At 34.7% G+C, this 23142-nt stretch overlaps 1 protein-coding gene across 17 annotated transcripts in view; it reads right to left on the bottom strand.

Annotated features, from left to right (window-relative positions):
* Positions 1-23142, bottom strand: part of RAPGEF2 (Rap guanine nucleotide exchange factor 2) — a 234884-nt gene that overhangs the window by 43478 nt on the left and 168264 nt on the right. For 9 of the 17 annotated variants that reach the window (XM_078069376.1, XM_036085593.2, XM_078069380.1 and 6 more), the window contains one exon: positions 7761-7892. In XM_078069376.1, the coding sequence (XP_077925502.1) occupies positions 7761-7892 (132 nt within the window). Of the gene's footprint in view, positions 1-7760; positions 7893-14071; positions 14138-23142 lie in introns of all 17 variants that reach the window. The other 8 variants (XM_078069378.1, XM_078069375.1, XM_078069379.1 and 5 more) reach the window with 1 other exon arrangement.

Below are 23142 nucleotides of genomic sequence, written 5' to 3'. Positions count from 1 at the left end.
CTCTAATGACGGAGCCAGCCAGGCATCCCAGAACAAAAAGACTTTTAAATGGGAATTGGATTAATCTCTTCAAAAATGAAACGTCTACCCCACTTGTGTAAATGATCATTAGTTGTTTTCTATTATGTGTATTCCATTCTTAAACAAATTATTCATGAAATAACATTCACTAAACCAGTAACTTATTTTTTAAAATAAATATTCATTATATTTTAAAATACTACAGAATTCCCCCGCCCCCTTTTTTTTTAATCTTTAAGTAAGCCCTAGGCCCAATGGGGGCTTGAACTCACGACCCTGAGATCAAGTGTTGCATGCTGTACTGAGTGAGCCAGCCAGGAGCCCCTACAGAATTCCTTTTAATCATACCTTTTAAATAGAACTTGATAAACAATTTTTTAGGAGTCTACTAATTCCATAATATTACTGTTTCATGAACAATGAAATGTTTGGAGACTGGAGTTAAAAATTTAATGAACAAACACCAACTGGTCTACAGGAGAAGTGTACTAAGCTTAGGAGTGCCTGGAACCTAGTTACTGAATTTACACTTGCCAAATGAACAAACATAGAGTTTAGTTATTCAAATCTCAGCTCTACCATTTATAATGTGACTTTAGCAAAATTACTTACCTCTATGAACCTAGTTTTATCAGTAAACTAGAGTTATATCTTCCCACTCATAGGACTGTTCTTGACTCAAATAAGGAGAAAGAAAAGAAAGCTTGTTACAGGCTACTTCAAAAGTCAGTCCCTTCCTGGGGTACCTGGGAGACTCAGGTCATGATCCTAGGATTGAGCCCCATGTCGGACTCCCTGCTCAGCAAGGAGTCTGCTTCTCCCTCTTCCTCTGCCCCTCACCCCATTCATGCTCTCTCTCTCTCTCAAAGAAATACTAAAATAAAATAAAATAAAATGTTTATATAAAAAAAGCCCCTTCCTCAAGGGGACACATTTTTTAATATCAGCACTGGCTTATCTTTACCTCTTCCCATCCCAGTAATGAAGCTTGCACACAATTTATATTGGCAGAATTTTCAAAAAAACCAAAACTCTGTTAAATACTGCAACCTCTTACTGTAAAAAATGTCTCAGGCTAATTGCGACTATTAAATTCCGGCTAAATGGCTCATACAATAATTATAAAAACAGTGATCCTACACTGAATGACTACCATGTAGCTAGTACTACATTTGATGCTTTTAATACATAATCATCTTCACATCAATTCAGCAAATTAGGATTATTACTCCTACTTTGCAGATGAGAAAACACCAGGAAAATCAAATAAATTGTTCAATGTAAACAAAACCAAACCTAGTGATTGTACTGGGACTTAAAATCAGGTCTGACCAATACAAACTAGTAAAATACTCTGCACTATAATACTGTGCCCAGTTTTCTCAATAGACTGTCTTCATAAAGAAAATAGTTAAATCATTAATCATCAGGGAAAAGCAAATCAAAACTACGAGATATTACCTTACACCTGTCAGAATGGCTAGACTCACAAAGACAAAAAATAACAAGTGTTGGTGAGGATGTGGAGGAAAAAGGAACCCTTGTGCACTGTTGGTGGGAATGTAAATGTGAAAAACACTATGGGGGTTCCTTAACAAATTAAAAATAGAAATACCATATGATCCAAATATTCTACTGCTGGGTATTTACCCAAAGAGAATGAAAACACTAATTCAAAAGGATACGTTCAACCCTATGTTTATTGCAGCATTATTTACAATAGCTAAGATATGGAAGTAACCCAAGTGTATATCTATAGATGAGTGGATAAAGAAGATGTGAAGTGCGCGCGCGCGCACACACACACACACACACACACACACACACACACACAGATATTATTCAGCCGTAAAAAGGAATGAGATCTTGCCTTGCCGTTTGTGACAACATGGATGGATCTATAGGGTATTATGCTAAGTGACTTATTTCAGTCAAAGAAAGACAAATACCACATGATTTCACTTATATGTGGATCTAAAAAACAAAACAAATAAACAGACAAAAAGCAGAAATTGACTTATAAATACAGAGAACAAACTGATGACTTCCAGAGAGGGAAGGGGGTTGGAGGATGGTCAAAATGGGTGAAGGGGATGGGAGATACAGGCTTCCAGTTATGGAATGAATAGGTTAAGAGAATAAAAGTTACAGACAGTATAAGGAATATAGTCAATAGTACTATAACAACATTGTATGGTAGCTATACTAGTGGTAAGCACAGCATAATTTCTTGACTTGTGGAATCACTATGTTGTACACATGAAACTAATGTAACAATGTAACACTGTCAACTATACTAAAAAAATAGTTAAAATATAATAAGGCAATGAAATGTTTTCTGCTTTGCTAAGTCATAAAACATAAAATTTTAAATATATCTATTTATGTATAAACATAGATAAAATGCTTGCTATTTTCTAGCTTCCTCCAAACTATAATATTACTAAGATTAATGCTAGTCTTTAAACCCTTTTATTCTAAATAAAGATAAGCACACGGGCACTCTATATTTAAAAATTATCTGATTATATGTGTCTCAGGAGCAAGAAGGAAGATTTACCTAAATTATAGATTTAGATGTACATTATAGTTAAATAATAATATTCTCAAAAAAACTAGTAGTATTTTCAGATCAATGCCAAAAGCTCTATGATTTACTGAAATCAAAAGGGACTACATATATTGTATTATGAATACAGTTCTTAAGAGATTATTTTGCATTTTTAAAGGATATCAAGAAAATGAACAGAGGAAATATTAAATGCCTAAAGCTCCAGTGAAGCATTAATTTAACTAACATTAATTTATTTAACTAAAATAAAAATAACTACTACATATATTTTATCATCAAGTACTCAAAAATCATTTATGAAAAAAAGTTTTTCCAATATCCCCATGGTTAAAAGAGTTGCTTAATAAGCATTCTTGATGTAAATCAATTTTGTGCAGAATTTCGAACATACATATTTAACCCAAATAGTATCTAAGTCAGACCTTGACATAAATTTAGGTTAGAAGAAGGTTATAGTGAATGCTTAATGCTGATGATAATTTAACCGAGACAACAAGTGAGTAGGAACTACCTACAAAACCATATATATGTAGAAAGTATGAAAATATATTTGGAAATAAGTATAATGCTTGCTATAAGGATAGTTTGTATATTATAAGTTATGCTGTTCCTAATTTTACACATCAATTTTTTTATTTCAATATAGGCTTTAAAAATATATTTATGCCTAAAAAACAGGAACAATTTTACAGCTTAGTATAAATTGTTAGGTTTCTTTCCAAAAACTATAATCGTAACAGGTGTAATAACATCTATCTGTAAATATTTATTATAAGTAAGAAAGTCTGTGCTAATTTGACAGGAAAATATCATATTTAATCCTCATATACTCAATTACTAATATATTTTGAAATACTTTATTTAAGGTACAGATATCTACATGTACTCTTTTGCAAATTACCTACTCTTGTATTTTGAATATTGTTATATGGTGAGCTGAGTATTTTTCTTATTAATTTGCATAAGTGAGTTGTATTCTGACTTTATTTTTTTTAATTTTTTTGGATTTTTTTTGTATTCTGACTTTAAATCTTTGTCTCAAATGATCTTTTAATTATTAAATTTTTTATTATTATACCATTAAGAGTTTGCTAACTCTTTAGTTTATCTGGAATTTAATCTTAGTTATGATATAAGGTGAGACTACAGAGGTGCTTGGGTAGGTCAGTCAGTTAAGCGTCTGACTCTTGGTTTTGGCTCAGGTCATGATTTCAGAGTCACGAGATTGATCCCTGCGTCGGGTTCTGTGCTCAGCATGGAGTCTGCTTGAGATTCTCTGCTTCTCCCTCTTCTTCTGCCCCTCCCCTTGCCTGCATTCTTTCTCCCTCTTTCTCATAAATACATACATACATACATACATAAATATATTTTAAAATAAAATAGATAAAAAAATAAAGTGAGACTATAAAGTGACTCCCCCACCCTAAAGATCATTTACTGAATAATCCATCACATTCTTCATTGATTTGTCAGGATTTCTCTATTACATATTATGTACTTACACATGAATTCCATTTTACTTGACGTCTCTGTTCTATTGATCTATTTTTGAACAACTGTTTCCAGTCCACCAAGCTACTGCTCTGATACTCACACTACGTAGCCAGGATCTTATGGCTAGAATTGCACTGTCTCATATAAACAACTTAGGCATTCTGTTTTCTACTGCCAACAAACTCCTACTTTCAACTGCTTCCGTCTGTTTCCAAGATAACCCTTTTTCAACTTAAGCATGACCTTCAGTCTGCAAGACCTACTACCTTCTATGTTTAGCTTTCACCCCTCCAGCTTGTAAGCTCTAACATTTCAATCACGTTCATTCAACACACCTTTACCGAATGCCCACAATTTCCTGGCTCTAAAGAGAAAATGGGGATGAGACAGAGAAGTTCCCTATCTTCTTGAAGCTGTCATCTTAGTAAGCAGACAGAACAACATAGAAAGCAATAATCATTTCAAAGTCTAAACAAAAGGACTAGCCAGGGAAGAAACCAAAATGTAGGACCTACTTTTCAGAAAGTAATAAGGAAAGAACTCTCTGCAAAGATGGTACTTAAAAATGAAGGCAGAAAAGGATCAACCTAGGAGAAAACATTCCAGGCAGAAGGCATGCAAAAACAAAGCTCAGTAGTTAAAAAGAGGTTGGCAGGTTGCTTCATCCGTCTTTGTGTTACACTCATTTAACAAAACTCCAGGACTGGGTGAAGCCAAGTCTTTGCTTTCTTTTTGCTTGCTGTAGGAAAAAAAATACTTAACAGGACAGAGGGAAATCACTCTGTATTTGCACCATCTCAATTGAGCTTCCATTACTCTAGTCAATTTGCTCTCCTACTCCCTGAAACTTCTATTTCAAAACTTCTCTCTCCTTAAAACTCTCACCCTTGCCAATCCTCTCACTCTCAACAAATGAACTCACCTCTTCAGAGAGAAAAATTGGAGCCATGAGAGAGAAACGCACTCAACTCCCAAACTCCCCACTCCAAACCCACCATGATAAATATGTACCTTTTAAAACAGAGGAAGGTTTCTCTTCTTAAAGCTAGTTATTCCACTTTGCTCTTGAATTCCCTTCTTCCCACCCTCTCAGAAATATTATTCTACCCTTTTCTCTCTGGTACACAGCATTCAATTTCAGTCTCTCTGTGCCCATCTTGTAAGCATTTATACTCACTTCAATATGACAACTTTCTGACTTAGGAGAAAGTTCTCCTAAGTCAGAAGTATACAAAGATTAAATGGACTGCCATGGGAGATAGTTGTCCATCCCTGGAAATGTTCAAGAATAAACTGGATGCTTCGCTGATAGAAAAGCAGTAGATTAAGTCGGTCAGAGAAAGACAAATACCATATGATTTCACTCATATATGGAATTTAAGAAACAAAACAGATAAAAATTGGGGAAAGAAAAAAAAAAAGGAGAGAGGGAGGCAAACCATAAGAGAGACTCTTAACTATAGAGAACAGACTGAGGGTTGCTGGAGGGCGGGGAGGGGGGGTGTGATGGGCTAAATGGGTGATGGGTATTAAGGAGGGCATTTGTTGTGATGAGCACTGGGTTTTGTATGTAAGTGATGAATCACTAAATTTTACCCCTGAAACTAATATTACACTCTATGATAACTAACGATAATTTAAATAAAAACTTGAAACACTGAAAAATAAATAAAACATAAAAAACAAATAAAAAGAAAAAGAAGAAAAAACAAAAAAGAAAAGAAAAGCAGTAGAGGACTCAAATACAAGATTGGTCACTGACCCAGGTGCATCTGTCAGGGTCCTTCTGAACCTAAGAATTTCTGATTTAAAGATAATCGAAATGGTCTATTGGGGATCTTTATTAAATGTTAAGTTTTGTATAGCTAGTAACAAATCCTCAGATACACCTATGGATTTTTCCTTATGAGGGGTATAAACTTAACAAGGCTACATGCCTACCATCAAATTTGAAATGAATAGCCTTGAAACTCAACTAAAATGAAGCAAAATACACAGGGACCCTCTATTCCATCTATATACCCCAAGATAAAGTTAGGCTGCAGGCAGACCATGTCAGAGCAATTTGGAGTTCTCACCCACAGTCTGGATTCTCAGACATTCCATACCATCAAGAATTTCCTCATGAACTTATCCTAGCCTACTCAAGGTTTAAACACATAAAGCTAGAATTCCCTTCAGAATATGCCTCAATAAATTATTTGAACAACTTACTTCATTCTTATTATAAATTTGCCTTCTAGGAGTTCCATTCAGGTTTGTATATACTATAACCTCAAGCTGTGTTTCCACCGCAGCTCTTTAAAGTATACAATCATCTCAAAGTTTGGAAGACAAGGGCTCTATCATGATATTTCAGTTACTATAAAGCACAGCTTTTAGTTATACTGTTCATTGTTTTAGGATAAGGGATACTCGAGTAAATGTTTTAAAAAATCAACTTCTAAAAATAGGCAGTACTGGCTGGTGGAGGGAGGAGAGCAAAGTTACCCTTATTCACCACCTTCTCCTCCTCTAACATTTGAAAAATGGGATTACTTCCTAAAAATTTTATTATAAGTTAACACTTATTATAAGGTATTGATCTTTGCATTTGATATTCTATCAAACTAGAATTTTTTTAAAGTTACCTTAAAGAGCCAGATAATATTTCTTATTGCAAAATACTAAATTCTTAATCAGCCAAAAATCTACAAATAATTGCATTTATGTCTTTTGATTATTAGGCAGTAAGCTCTCTACAATACCCCTAAATTATAGGAAAATGTATACCTATTACCTCCTTCAAACAAAACTATTTTCTAAGATCTACTAAATTTAGAAGTTAAATATTTTTGTCTGGAGGGTATTCTAATTGTTTACTTTTAGTATTTTTTTTTTAAATAGAAAGTTAGCACTGCCTGAATATTTCAATGACCCTAAAACTATAATGTTTCTAAAGAAAGGTACTTCTATGGTCATCTCATTCACAATTCCTAAGAAGTCAAGAATTATACCTTGTAAAGCGAGTACTATGTTCTTTTCATTTGAAACCATCCAAAATCCCATATTAGTAGTATTTATTTAAAGACCTCTCCACAAACAGACCTTTTTTGCATTATTTTAGTCATTATTTAGTCATTAATTTAGTCCCAAGCCAGTGAACTCTTCCTTAACAATTAAAATTATTTTGCTTTTAAAACAGTTATGGAATTCCATAGTTCTAGTTTCTTTTCTATCCATCGGTATCATAAAAATTTATTTTATAAACATAACTAAATCTATACATAGTTTAAAAATGCAAAAAAAAATAACCCAATGATTTAATAATAACCTCAAGATTTTAATAAGAAAAATTTACTATATAGCATAATTCTGCAGTTTTCCCCTACAGTTTTGAGAAAGAATCAAAAACTTAATACTACAGTCAAATTTATAAAATATTTAGTCAAGAGAAATATCTCCATTGTAACCACTCTATTTAAAACTCTGATAATTGGTAATAACAGAGGTAAATACAATTAGACAGTAGTTCTACTTCCTGAAACAAACATACTATAACATTAACATTTTATGTACCTGTACATATAATATACACATATATATTTACTTTATAGATCCTATCAATTAAGAATCATAAAACTCCTTGGAATACATAAAAATGAAGCAAATGACAAGGAAAACACTTTCTTACCTGGTAGATATCAGAAAGACTGCTGCTTCCAGAATCACTAGTGATACTACATCCTGAATGGCTAGAAGAAACGTGCGTCACCTGTGGGTGGAGACTATCAGTAAGGTGTAGTTTTGTGAAATCTGCAGGAAGCTATGGAAGGAGCAGGAGAAACAGGATTACAATTTGAATCAAGAACTCTTAAGACATTGAAACATTTTATTATACTCTATCCATACCATTTACCCAAAAGTACTAAGAAACATCTTTCATATTTCAAGTTCACAAATTACCAAATGTTGTCCTATGTATCAAAAATCACAAAATAAATTTTTAAAGTTTAGGGACATTCAATGAATCTTAACACTACGTTCAATATTTAAAGAGGTGGCTTTAAAGAGGTGGGTTAAAGAGGTGCTCACTTGGGTGAGCAATTAATTCAGTGAGTGACAACTTTCTAATTACACACCACTGAGGAAATTATTCTATTATTCGTTAGCCCCACAAATATAACTTTGTAGCAAGAACTAGCTTAAACAAGAAACAGATTTGAGGTTCTTATATGCTCAAATACTATTTAGAAGTAAAGAAAAGGGGTGACTGGGTGGCTCAGTCGGTTAAGCAGCAGACTCTTGATTTCGGCCCAGGTCATGATCTCAGGATCCTGAGATGCACCCCGCGTGGGGCACTGGGCGTGGAGCCTGCTTAAGATTCTCTCTCTCCTTCCCCCTCTGCCCCTCCGCACCCCCTGCTCATGGGCCCTCGCTCTCTCTCTCAAAAGAAAAAAAAAAGGTAAAAAAAAAAAATGAGCATTTTAGAATTGACAAAATGTACTGTTATACAAGTAAATGTCCTAGCCTCTATGAAGAAAACAGAAAAGAATGCCTTCAAAGAACTTAGACTTGAGAAAGTTATGGACAACATTTACCTATCTATACACATACACGTACATATCAATTTTCTATTTGTTCATGTTTAAACCCTAAATAAAAAAGCTTCTATGGAACAGATTCACTAAGTATCCCTCAAGTGCTTCTACGATTCCCCCATATAACAGAGAAAATGTATTGAAAAAGAAAATATCCATGGGTGGCCTGGGTGGCTCAGTTTGTTCAGAGGTGGACTCCTGATTTTGGCTCGGGTCATGATCTCAGGGTCCTGGGATTAAGCTCTGCATCGGGCTCGGCACTCAGCAGGGAGTCTGCTTGAAGATTCTCTCTCCCTCTCCCTCTGTCCCTCTCTCTGCTCTCTCTCAAATAAATAAATCTTAAAAGGAGAAAACATCCATATATTTTTCCATTCAACAAATATTTATTGAGTCTTTTTCCTGTTACTATGTGCTAGTCAATGAATGAGACACTAAGAAAACACGCCTTAAGAATCTTATACTCTTATAAGTTATTACCAGTTCTTTTGAATTAAAAAAAGGGCACTATTTATACTATCCCACTTATTATACTATTGGCCAGTAATACACTTGGCATTTCAAAATATAGGCTGACATCATGCAATACTGGTAACATTTTCTATGTCCTCCCTACATACTGATTCTATTTAGCTGTTAAATAATAATAAAAAATATTAAAATAAAACCTAAATAAGAGTTTATCTTAGCAACATTCCCTTTTCTCCTTTGATCTCATCCCTTCTCCCCTTCCAAAAACAAGATGCCATTCCATAGATTAGAATAAATTTCCCAAGGGAGGTGATTCAGTTTTATGACAATGACCAATGAATTTTAATACCTCAAAGTTTCAAACAAAGAGGCAAGATGTACTTATATCCCACAATCATTCAGATCTGACTCAACAAACAGACTATGATATTTAATAATATTAAATACCGTCTGTACAGAAATATTTTTGACTTCATGAGAGACAAGGTAAACAAAGAAAAGACTTAAAAATAAAGTTTTTTTCAAGGCAGATGCCTAATGGGGGCATCTGGGTGGCTCAGTCAGTTAAGCATCTGCCTTCAGCTCTGGTCATGATCTTGGGGTCCTGGGATGGGGCCCTGCATCAGGCTCCCTGCTCAGTGGGGAACCTGCTTCTCCCTCACCCTCTGCCACACCCCCCTGCTCATGCTTTCTCCCTCTCTTTCAAATAAATAAAATCTTTATAAAAAAAATAAAGTTATTAGGAGGTATATGATTAGATGCCAAATAAATGGACAAAAAACACATATGTTGGAGGAACTCAGAGAAGTGAGGTGCTTACTCAAATGTGTGAAATCATTGCAAACGTGACATATCTCACTAAGGGTGTTGTTTTTTAAAAACCTGATAACTGAAGATGCTGTGAAATATTAGATAAAATTTAGGAAAATAACAATTCCCATATAAGGAATAGATAGGTGAATAATTCTAAGTTGAGAATTTATATATATATTTATCCACAATGTAGAATGGTGAAATATTTGCAGGATTTCTTCAGGAACAATTTGAAGACAGAAATCTGCCAAGATGTACTAATGACTATGATTTTGCATGTTGTTAAGTGATAGATATCAGATATTAAAATGTGTCCAAAACCAGGATAAATATCCTTCATCGTCTACATTTCCATTTAATTCAGCCACTCACTGCAGAAGCCAACTGGGGAAACATTATTCAATGGCTCAGTGATTTTAAAAGGCATAAATCAATACATATAATTATAGAACAATAAACTGATTTCTATTGATTATTTTTTATAGACATGACTCAGGTTGACACGTGCCACATAGTGTGATTTTTTTAAATTAACTTAAATTTGTCAAATGAAGATAAAACTCTCTAATGAATTTTTACTCACTAGACATTTATTCAAGTCTCATAGGACTCTCTTCTCTTCAATATCCATTAGGTGGTCATCTTTCCTAAGAATTTGCTGTGTGGATAGTACTAAGAGCTACAGAGCTCTACATCTACTACAATACACATGGATCCAGCCCTTATATACTACAATCTCTTCAACTATGCTAGCTTATAGCCACAGATACCAGAATTATATAGCTATGTTAGGCTAAGACCCATAAAGAGCTATTTAAAAAGAAAAAAAAATATTTTCACTCTTAAGAATTCAATTCTACTTTAAATACTTATTATTGAGTATCTGCTATGTCAGACGGTTAGGGCCAGGGAATATGGAGGTGGGTAAGACAGTCCCAATTCCAAATGTAACTTTTACTACCCAAAATGTTATTGAAACAGGTGTTACCTACAAAAGAAAAAGAAATCAGACATACTTTTTTTTAAAAAACATGGCTTTTATCTTCCCCCTACCACCAGTATTTTTTTCAGAACAGCATGAAATGTTATATTAAACTCAGAGTAAATGCATACATAATTTAGTATTAACTGAATACTTCTTTATATTAGAGCAGATGCCACATTTAAGAAAGTTTAAAAATTTTCCCCATAGATTTGTATAATAGTATCATGATTAAATTTTATTGACAGCACACCTCAGCCAAGGTTTCAGAATGGGAGAAGCTGTGGGAGCTGTTCCCATAAAGGAAGAGTCTGAAATGCACTGCTTTCACCCAGCCAGCCACAATACTCTAAAAGAATAGAGACCTGAGCCCACATCTAGGGGAAATGGTCTTTAAGAGGCAAATGGACTAGACAGGGGTTGGAAGTTAGGGGACACGCACAGTACAGGCACCCATGTTTAAACATGAGGTCAACAAGGATAACACAGAATCCTTAGGGAGGCAGTAACTCATAGTCTGAGTAAAATATACCAAGAAAGGGCACAGTATGCCAAAGACAACAAGATTCATCTATTCCAAATTTTTCTAGGCTTGACACAGTGCCCATTTAAATTACTATCAGTATCCTATTTCATTAAATTTCAGATTAAAATGGGGCTGTGAATTATCTTGTGATTCTAGCCACCATTTATAGCTGAAACTGTTCAAAATATAAGAAAAATGTTTGAAGTTGGGACTATATACAGTAATTACCTGAATAAAATTAAACAATAATTAAACTAAAGGGAAAATTAACACATTTTATACATTTTGATCTTAATACCAATATATTTCACAATCAAGAACATAATTTAAAGGAGTCCCATATTTTTTTATCATTTAAATATTTTTACTATTTGATATATGAATATATTACTGTTCAAATTTTTCCTGGATCCAGCAACCTATATTCCTAAAAATATGGTACTTGTGGATCACAATTGCAATAAACTTCTGTTAGGCAAATGACTGAATCATAGTTTAACCACAAACACTATTAATACATAAAAAATGCAGGGTAATATTAAAATCAGATTTTTAAATGCATAAAGTGAGCATAAACAAAATTCATCATAATTTCATATAATCTGGGTATTGTAAAAAGTTATATTATTATTTATATATATTATATTATATAATAACTTTTTTCTTTTTTGGGAGAAAAAGGGATGTTACAACAATTAGCTGTAAACAGGTACTATACAAAAAACTTTAGTCTCATATAGGAACAGGCATTTGATAGTCTTTGATTTATTAATTAGTCCAATGACTGGCATTTATAAAATTACTAGTTAATAAATGAACTATGTTTTAAACATAAATGCACTGGCTTTGAGTGCTTTGAAGTCTCTGATACCACTAAGTCAATACTTTGTTGAAATGGTAAAATTCTTCAAAGTAGTGATAATGTATTAGAAGCTAAGATGGCTGCCTTCTTCCCTTTCCTTCTCTCCCCACCAAAGACTTCTTTATTCTCATGTTTTTAAGCTCTACAAGGAAGAGTTGGTATATTACTGGACATGTAATGGAAATGGACTAGAGTTTCATGTTTCACAATGCATTATTATTAGCATAGGGGGTTGCTAAGAAAGCCAATAGTTAAAAAACAAAACAAAACAAAAATACTGCCACCAACATTTGAAATTTATTTAACTGAAAAATTTCCCAACTAACCTTTAGAATCACTTTATTTCAAGAAATAGTTAACAACAAAACACACAAGGTTTGGGTTAATTGTTGGGATCTATGTAATCTTCCCTTTACCTTGAGTGACACTATCTAAAGTAAGTTAAATATCGTACTTAGTGACCCAAACCTAACTTTATATTAAGATGTATTCCTAAGAATTTACCCAAATGAATACTGTTTTCCTCCTATCATCACTGGAGTTTTGTGAGTGTTCTTTATGCTCATGTTTTCAAGCTCTGCAAGGAAGAGTTGGTATGTTACTGGACACATTTCCTATTTTTCTCTGAGATGTTAGTGAAAATACAGTCCCTTCTATTTTCTATTTTCTACTCATTCATCACTTATTGGAAACCTATGTTGTGAGGATTAAATGTATGACCAGGCATAAAGCATTTAGGGTAGGGCCCAGCACACAGAAATCACAATAGAAGTGTGTTAGCTATAATAATTACCACACGTGGATGCTGTGTAAGACACAGGTCCTTTCCAGCTCTAGAATTCCTACTGTAGCTAGAATCTAAGACTAGATACCAGTGGGTTATTGAGAGGGCTTTAGTGGCCAAAATCATTCAGCCACAAACACTGTCCCCTTACTCACTTTAGAACTCAAGTTGTGTTTTAAAAGCAATTCATATTTTCTCTCTCTCTCTCTGCGTCTGTATACACACACACCCTATTTTTCTTTTATTACTCATCTGTTCAGATACTACTAGTCCTGACACTCTCTGACCTGTTTCAATATACAGCTTGAATAGGCAGGAATATTATTTAGTAGCTCATTTTAAAGGCCACTTCATAATACGATCGACTTTTATATCTCTCAATCCTAATATTTCTTTAAGAACACCAGAAAAAGTAAACATTTGGATTCCTGAATATTATTCATCAGAAGTAATTTTTGCTTCCCTTATACCTTATGATATGTTCTAGATCCAATACTTATTCTTAATTACATCATCCATCAGTATTCCAGAGAAAGATATTTGCACAATATACAGTTTCTTTTGTTCATAAACATAAAAGCAAGAAACAGTTTTCCTAAAAGTGTCATGAGATAATGATTTAATAAATGAATAGATCTAATTATATTTCTCATTAAAATACATGGAGACATTTTTTAATGTTGATATGACTATGTTTCACAGGAGTGGGTCTACAAGAATTTGCTTTATGTCTACTGGAGAAACCTGACAAAAATTAATCATTTGTAAGAACATTCTCCCAGCTTCCTGCCAGGCTCAAAAGACATAAGCTTCATGTCAACATATATGGAGTTATCCTCTGGTCAACCTCTTCCTCAGGAAACTTTGGACAAGTTAATTAACTTCTGTGTACCTTAGTTTCTTCTATCAAATGAATATAACATAATACAAGGACTAAATGAAATAATCATTGTGAACTACAGAATCTACCTTACTGATGCCTCTCTCTTCCTTTTCATTCCCTCTGGCATTTTTCCAGTCAAGGTTCTCCATCACCTTAGGTCAGATGTTTTTCAAATACAATGAAAAAAAAAGAGAGAAAAACCTGACTTATTTTTGACACTGTCATAACTAACACTACCATTACAGTAGTTTACTTATGATATATATTCCCCCGTCTATATGTTACATTTTAAATAAACCATATGTTTATATGGACGAGCTCGCTGCTTAGAATACTGTACTAAATTCTGTGAAGTAAACAACCTCATTATCATGATATGCTTGTAGTTCAATTACTTACTCTCTTTTATAAACATTCAAATTGTCATAGCTAAGAATTCTCTCAAAGTGATAACATCTTGGGGAGTTTGTGCTTTTGTGTGTATAGTCTTACGATGTTTGACTGCAAACACCTCCATGTATTTGACCCAGACACATGCTGAAACCTGGTATGGCTTAACCACAGTAAGATACTCTTGCCATCCTGAGCACACTGCCTCTAGAGGACAGTCTGAACAGAAACACCACTGAACAGGAGCAAAGTCCAAGTTTAGTCATGCTTTATTTCAAAAATTCCTTGCTACTTTCGTACATGAAAATAATGCTTTAAAGGGAACTTAATAGAGAGGACTTGCTATGAAGATACTTATACACATGACTATTTCACATGGCTTTCTGTCCAAAAATAAACCTTTACGTGTTAGAATTAGCTACTGAGATATGGTAGTGACCTAGCCCTCACTTCAACGCAGAAAAGTCACTCTCATGTTTTTTGGGGTTGGTAACATAAATGAAATCATAAACTTCATTGGCTAGAGTTGGACAAATTACAATCTAAAATTTAATTCCTACACTTATGAAATAGTGATAATTTGCACACAAATAGAACACATATTACCCTCTGTTGAGGAAAATAAACAGCCAAAACTAGTAAATTGATGTTTTTAAGCAAATACTTTTAGAAAGCCTTTTCTACTAGATGTGGAATGAAAGCATTGAACAGAAGGAATCCACGTGACATTTACTTCAAAACAGAAAAGTAGAATCCTTTAGTATGATGAGAAAATGTATGAACTTATTTAGGTACCATATATTTCAAAATGTAAGGCTGTGCCCCATTTTTTTCAAAGAGAAGCAATACTAAAAACACCTGTATATGAGTTCCTTTGTGCCAGGCCCGGACCTAAGCACTTGCAGATATATTAGGTCATTTAATTCTTATGACTATCTTACGAAGTAGGTGTTATTATGACCATTTTAAATAGGAGGAAACTAAGACACGGAAAAGTTAAGTGATTTGCACCAAGATCACGTAGTGAAGAGGCAGTAAAGAAAGATTATAGCTCTGGATGTCTGGCTCTAGAGCACACACACTTAAGCTTTAAATTTAATGTATTTATTTAGTAGCTGACCTGAAAACTCTCATGGATATTAATGAAATGGTCACATGGCTGCTTATATCAATTTATTGATATAGTTTCTTGTGCAAATTTTAAAATCATATAGGAAAATACTAATTTAAAATAATTTTTCACTGTCACTTTCATAAAATCAATCTATTAAAACTTTACATCTGCTTCCTAACAGAATTTTCATTCCTTCTAAATTGTTTGAGATATATTACTTTTTTAGTCTGTATGTGATAATGTGCATTAGTGAAGTTGATTTTTCATTTATCTTATAGGTTCTTTATAAAATCGCTTACTATATACCTTATAAACTCATCTTTAAAATATTATGGCAATATCCAGTACTTGCCATTTTGAGATCACACACCCAGGAATCATTATTAAATCTGTATAAAATGTAAAGCTTCTTTCACTCCTTTATGCCAGCTCCATCATGTGACACTGGTAAGCATTCCAAGCTAGCACTGCTTGAGGTCATTTCTGCATTATGTTCCTTACTGAAGAGTATTTTAAGTTTTTTTTTTTTTTAATGTAAAATAAGAGAGAACCTCATAAAATATGTGAGGAGAGCAACTCCTTTTCTGGCACTTATTTTTGGCAGAAACTAAACCTTGCCTGATGTATAATTTCCCTAACATTTGATAATCAGAAAAAAATTATGCAGACACATACACAGAGTTAGTTATAAGTTAGTCAATGAATTTCATCGTCTTAAAGGAAGACACCTGGCATAGTGAGAGCAGTTCTATAATTAATATCAGAACCAGTGAAAATTCGTCATTTGAAAGATAGCTGTATTTTTTCAAAATGAAAATGCTTATCTGGGACCTAAAATAAAACAAATGTCTATACAGTTTTCCACAGAAATACTGAGGTGGTTGATTAATTATGATATATGGCCATGAAACGTCCTGTTGCCTATTAAGAAACACAGTTTTATGATGGTTTAAGAGACAGCCACTCCATTCTCACTCCACCCCCCCATCCTAACTCCCCTACACAACATATAATCCCTTCTTCTTTTCAATTTATTTGCAATCATCAATAACCACCAATCTGAAAAGCACACATTTCTCCAAGGGATTTAAAAAAAAAAAAAAAAGCCTAGATCACTCAGTCCAAGAAATTGTCAATAAAATACATGGCAGCTGCTGGCTTTGAGTCAGGTATTTTAAGCATCATCTTCTCAGTAGCATTCCACCTATTTAAATCCCAAACCCCTTCGTGCATTTTCTCTTCATGTTAGTAACAATGACTGCCACTATTTGGGGGGTATGTACTGTGTAATGAGCAAGGAGTTCAATATTCGATATCTATTTGTTCTAATACTTGTAAAAAAGCCCAGATGCTGCTAAAGAGACAGAAGCTCAAACAGCTCAAGTGACTTGTCCAAGGCCTCCAGGTAAGAGGCTCCAAAATCTCTACCCTTTTTACTTTGTACCCTGACTCTAGATATTTACTATTTGGGGCCATATTCTTTTTTTTTTTTTTTTTTTTTATTTATTTATTTATTTATTTGAGACAGAGAGAATGAGAGAGAGAGAGAGAGCACATGAGAGGGGGGAGGGTCAGAGGGAGAAGCAGACTCCCTGCCGAGCAGGGAGCCCGATGTGGGACTCGATCCTGGGACTCCAGGATCATGACCTGAGCCGAAGGCAGTCGCTTAACCAACTGAGCCACCCAGGCGCCCCTGGGGCCATATTCTAACCCAATCTTTGCACCTATCTTCTCCCTTATTTAAACAGTAAACACCTTAAAGGAACTTTACACTAATATAAGAACAGCTTTATTTTCTAATGTGAAAACCAGCCCAATAAATACACTTCTTAGCAAAATTTGTGATTATCCATATGGTAAAACTGATAATCTCTTGCAGTTGCTAAAACTTGAGTCCTCAGTCTCTTGTTTTCCAGGACCAAGGGGGACCAGTGCTATGGAAGTAGCAGTCTCTGGAGAGGTTGAGAAGTTGCTGGTAATACCTGAAACCAACTTCTGTGACCAATTAGACAAGAACTCTGATGAGCTCCAAAGGGACTATGCTCAGTTATCCCGGCTGTAAAAATGCTCAAGGGAGTATGGAGTTAGGGAAATGAGTGTTTAAAGTCAAGGAAAAAAGATTCCCAGGGGATCTATGGAGAACCTTAAGCTGCCTTCTTTTTGAATAAAAATAAAACAGTTGGTTTGGGGAGAAAGCCTCACACAGAATTAAAAACATTAACCTACAAGTAGTTTTTAACTCTTTAAAAGTTATAAAAGCTACCACACATCCAAATGCAAAGGTACTAAGGTCTCTAGATGACAAAATACCATAAAATGTCTGAGACTGGCTAGTTATTCATCAGTGTCCTCCCTTCCAGGAAACACAGCTGGACCACATTTCCCAGCCTCCCTTATAGTTACGTAAGTGCCCATATAAGTGAGTTCAAGCCTTACGAGTATGGACAAACACCAGTGATATATGCCATTTCCACACCTTACTTATAAAAATCTTCCTTAAGACTGTCATGATCTTTCCCCTTGCATCAAAAGAATGTCTGTTGGATGACAACAGAAACTTTGTTTTGAGGGTTAGACAACTGAGCCACCAAACAGAGGGGACTGGATCCTCGAAACACTGCTTAGAAGGGAACTATCCACTAAGTAATCAAGAGGACTTGCTTTAGATTTTATGCAAAAGAGAATAAACTTCTACCGTGTTTGAACCATTATGTTTTGTTTGGTACAACGGCTAGCATTATCTTAACTCATATAAATACATTATCATTAACTCACATAAATAAATATAAATAACTCATATAAATACATTGTCTTAACACATAAATATCTTAACTCATACTCAGTGAGACCTATTTGTGAAAAATCTTTCACAATGAAATTCTAAATTCCTTAAGGAGAGGTAGGTGGGGCTCTGAAAATATCTTGACCTCATAGTACTAGGTCCAATTTGGATAAAATAAACATTAGAGTTTTTCTACATATTCAACACATTTATTGAAACCCCACTTTATGCTAGTATACCAGGCACTATTCCAGGTTTTCTAGATATTGGAGTAGGAAAGATAAACTCCCTGCTCTCATGGATCTTACAACTAGTGGGTAGAGACAAACAGTAAAAGGATAATGAAGAAAACTGTCAAATACTGATAAGTGCTGCATTCAACAAAGATTAAAGGAGACTGATGTGTTATGCTAAGTGAAATAAATCAGTCAGAGAAAGACAAATACCATATGATTTCAGGCACACGTGGAATTTAAGAACAAAACAAGTGATTTTGGGGGGGAAAAAAGAGAGGTAAACCAAGAAACAGACGCTTAACTATAGAGAACAAACTGATGGTTCCCAGAGGGGAGGTGGGTGGGGGGAGGTGAAATAGGTGATGGGGATTAAGGAGGGCACTTGTGATGAGCATCGGGTATTGTGTGGAAGTGCTGAATCATTATATTGTACACCTGAAACTAATATCACACTGTATGTTAACTAACTGGAATTCGAATAAAAACTAAAAAAAAAAAGAGAGAGAGAGAGAGACTGATGTGATGAAGAGTCACAGGATAGCCAGGGAAGATCTAAGATGTGATACTGAGATGAGAAAATTATTTTTTACATTTTCACTTATTTTCTAAAGGAACAGTTCCAATTATATCATTTTGCTAGATATATATATTTTATAGATGTATATATGTTATGTTATCTAATAATACACATAACATACACCTACACACATATATATTATACACATAAACATACATACGTATGTATATATATACACACATACTTTATATATATAACACATACATTACTTTCCATATATTTTTATAATATATGTTGTCTTTGTGTAAAAGTGAGATAAGTCTAGTACATCTCTAAGCCAAAGGAATATAGTTATTAAACATTTTATTAAAAATTCTTAGCTATTTATACAACTTAACAAAATCAACTAAGTATCACATAGTACCTTATGAATCAAAGACAGTATAAAATACCTTTGGAGTTGTTCAGTGCCCTATGAGTTGGAGACTACTAATATCTGCTCACATTTCATGACACAAATATTATATGATGGAAATACCAGTCTTCAAAATAATTATTTGTTCTCAAAAAATACTGCTGAATAAATTAAATGGAAAATTAAGTCTAGAACCCACCCACTTGTAGTCAATTGATTTAAGTACTCAAAAATTTCATTGAATAGACTGACCACTTAAGAAAAAAAATAATTCTGTTAAAATTTATGTTGTAATCTTTTAAAAATAGGAATTATTGAACCTTTATTTCCCTAGGAAGAAGCCTGGATATCCCCCAAATCCTAGATTCCATAGACTTTACATCCTAGCATTTGTGTGTGGTAGTAAGACCATCAAACAAATAAGAATATGTCACACAGAGTTAAGTAAATTGAAAACTAATAAAGTAGGATACAGGATATAGAGGGTAGAAGGTCTCACCACTAAGATAACATTTCAAAGACCTTGATGGAGCAAATGCCTGAACCCTACAGATACATAATGGGGAAACAGGCATTTCGCAATACAAGGACATCAAGAGCAAAAGTCAAAGGCAGGGGCGGCCTTGGTATGTTTTAGGAATAGATAGAAGGTTAGTAAAAGCTCTGAGAAGACCAGAGGGAATTAGTACAGAGAGATATTCTATGCTGAAATCATGTAGGAAAGCTATGGTAATGATTCTGGATTTTATCCTGAGTGACAGGGGAAGCCACTGGAGGGTTTTGAGCACTCACAATGTATGCATCCTGAATTTAAAGCATTTTTCCAAAGTGTTTATTGTGAATATATGTTACTTTTTTGATAAATATTTATGAGTAATTCCACATGACTTAGAGAGAAAAAGATGTTTATTACAGCTTGTATCAAGAGGCCGTCAGCAAACAAGGGCATTGTAGCTTGTCTTGATGGATACACCATAGGCAGTGTGACTCAACTGTGAGGTCGTGTCTATTCGAAGTTATCGTTCATGGGTACACTGGCTGTGTAACTTAATTTACTGAAAAATCCCACTCCATTTATGTGAGACACACATGTACACACACACAGAGGAAACGACTTTGATTTTAATCGACTTCTTGGATCCTACCTCTAATGGTTCGTTTCTAGATTTCATTCAAACACTACCACCAGAACTGCTACTTTTCCAGCGATGCGTCCTACAACTTAGCTAGACAATAAACTTTAAATCAAAAAATAATTACATGTGGGCGCCTGGGTGGCTCAGTTGGTTAAGCGACTGCCTTCGGCTCAGGTCATGATCCTGGAGTCCCTGGATCGAGTCCCGCATCGGGCTCCCTGCTCGGCGGGGAGTCTGCTTCTCCCTCTGACCCTCCCCCCTCTCATGTACTCGCTCTCTCTCATTCTCTCTCTCTCAAATAAAAATAAATAAAATCTTTAAAAAAATAAAAAATAAAAAAAATAATTACATGTTATCCCTCTTAAGTTACTAACAAAAATAGTAGGTATTAATTTTATGTGTCTAGTGTATCACTTTTTCCTTTTACTTCAAAGACAAAGATATTCATTTCAGCATTTATTTCCAAGGACTTCAATGCTAGGACATTTAATTTAATGTTTATTGTCAAGGGCTTTATGTATCAACCCTGGCACACCAGGTAATTTCATTGCTTTAGCTCTGTCTGGAGGGCACTATGGGAGAACCGACTGAACATGTGCGGTGCATTACTCATTGCCCAGGGTCAGCAGAAACACAAAGTGCATAAATTGCAAGAAGTCTAACAGATTTTTCTTTTTCCTTCATCTTTCCCTTTTTTTTTTTTTTCTTTGTTTGGACTAGTAAACCTTAGACACCATATCATCAAATGAATAGTTCGAATTACTAAGACACAGTCAAACACAACGTTACCTCATAAGGAGACTCCTTCCTAATACCCTCACTTCTGTCAATGCTCCAGCATTTTTCATGACCTTCTCAGTCATCTGCAAAGATTTATTTACATAATCAATTGAGCGACTCTCTTAGAAAGCACATTCTTCCTAAATTAACACCAACATTTAGTACTCTATCAGTCCATTAAGGTTTTACTTTCCTCAAACTTCAACTACTTTCTCTGAACTTTTCTGTTAAGCATGTACGTGTATGCATATTAATTTATTACCCCAAGTTTAAATCAGGAAAATAGAATAGCATTAATCAAGATGCACTTAGGGAATCTTATGACTGGTTTAATATAATCTGTGATGTCAGTGCATGTGTGTATGCACGTACATGCACACACACAAGCACTTAATAAATTGAACACGTCTTTGGATATAAACAGTTTAACTTTCATAACCTGGAAGTTACATAGCCTCCATTCACCTTCAGCAAAAACAAGAACTTATAAAATGAGCCACACTTGCAGTGACAACACTGTGCCAGGGGATTTACAAATACTATCCCACTTCCCTCTGATGGTCCCGCACCACCATTGTCCTCTCCTGCTGCTCCTTGCAAGTCTTTTATTTTTTTCCCCCTTTCCATCTCTTCTCCATGTTGCAGCCAGAGTAAACTTTTAAAAGAGGACAGAAAAATACACACCTGATCTTGTCAATCCCCTGCCACAAATCTTTTATGGACTCTTTTCACCCTCAGGCAAGTGTTTACACTCCTAACCACTGCACCCACCAGCTTCTCCTCCTGATCTTTTCACACACCTCTCTGCCCCCTCAGTCTCCATACTAGATCTCTAAAGCTCTTTATGGTTATTGAAAAGTCAGACTCTGTAACTCTCTCTGGGTCTTTACTGTTCCCTCCTCCTAGAAGAACACTTACCCCTAGGCTGGCTAATTCTCTGAACTTTCCTTATAGAGGTGAGAAGTTCTTATAAGATGCTCCTGTGACACTGAGAATGTTGCCTGTGATGGAACTTAACCCCACTTTACCATAGTTGTTGATTTAACTCTCTAGGTTAAACTCTAGGTGAGTCCAAAAGGGAATATGCCTTTTTCATCACTCTTTCCCTTGCTTCAAAGTGCCCAAGCTATAGTCGGTACTTAATACATGCACGAACCACAGAACTATTAACCCTAGTTTAGAGCTGAAGACAAAGCGGCTGAGAGACACTGAACAAGACTATCTGTTGCCAATGTTCTCTCTCCCTTCCCAATTCCACAGTCACCTCTTCTTACCAGCAGTTATATGCAGGATCACCAGAATAAGATGAAAAGACAAGGAACAGAAGAGGGATGGAATTATACAAAACCTAGGCCTACAGTAACTATAGTTAAGTATTATATTTAGTTTGGATTTCCCAGAAGTCAGGACAAAAAAGTTAAGGACAAAAGCCTCTGGGCTAAAAAGTTTTTGACTTTCTATCTGTAGAGATCCAAAAGAGGAGCCTGGAAGATGAAGAGTGTTGGAATTCTACTTCAGAATTGTAAGGTTCATTCATCTACTTAATTATTTAACAAGTATTTACTGACTTGCTTCAATTAACCAGGCATTGCTATAGGAGCTAGTTATATGGCAATTGACTGGGACTGGCAGTTTACATTTCTAGAGGCAGGAGGGGCTTGAGGGTGGAACAGCAAGAAAAATAACAATAAACAAAACAACTTTAGATATGAGCAACTACGGTAAAGACAATACTAAAAAGGTAGGGTGATGTAATGGACAGTGGTGGTTGCGAACAGGGACGTTAT

This window comes from Halichoerus grypus, chromosome 3 (assembly GCF_964656455.1).
Source record: "Halichoerus grypus chromosome 3, mHalGry1.hap1.1, whole genome shotgun sequence".
Taxonomy (NCBI): Eukaryota; Metazoa; Chordata; class Mammalia; order Carnivora; family Phocidae; genus Halichoerus; species Halichoerus grypus.
The sequence above is the reverse complement of the archived record's forward strand: the minus strand, read 5'-3'. Positions and strand labels throughout refer to the sequence as shown.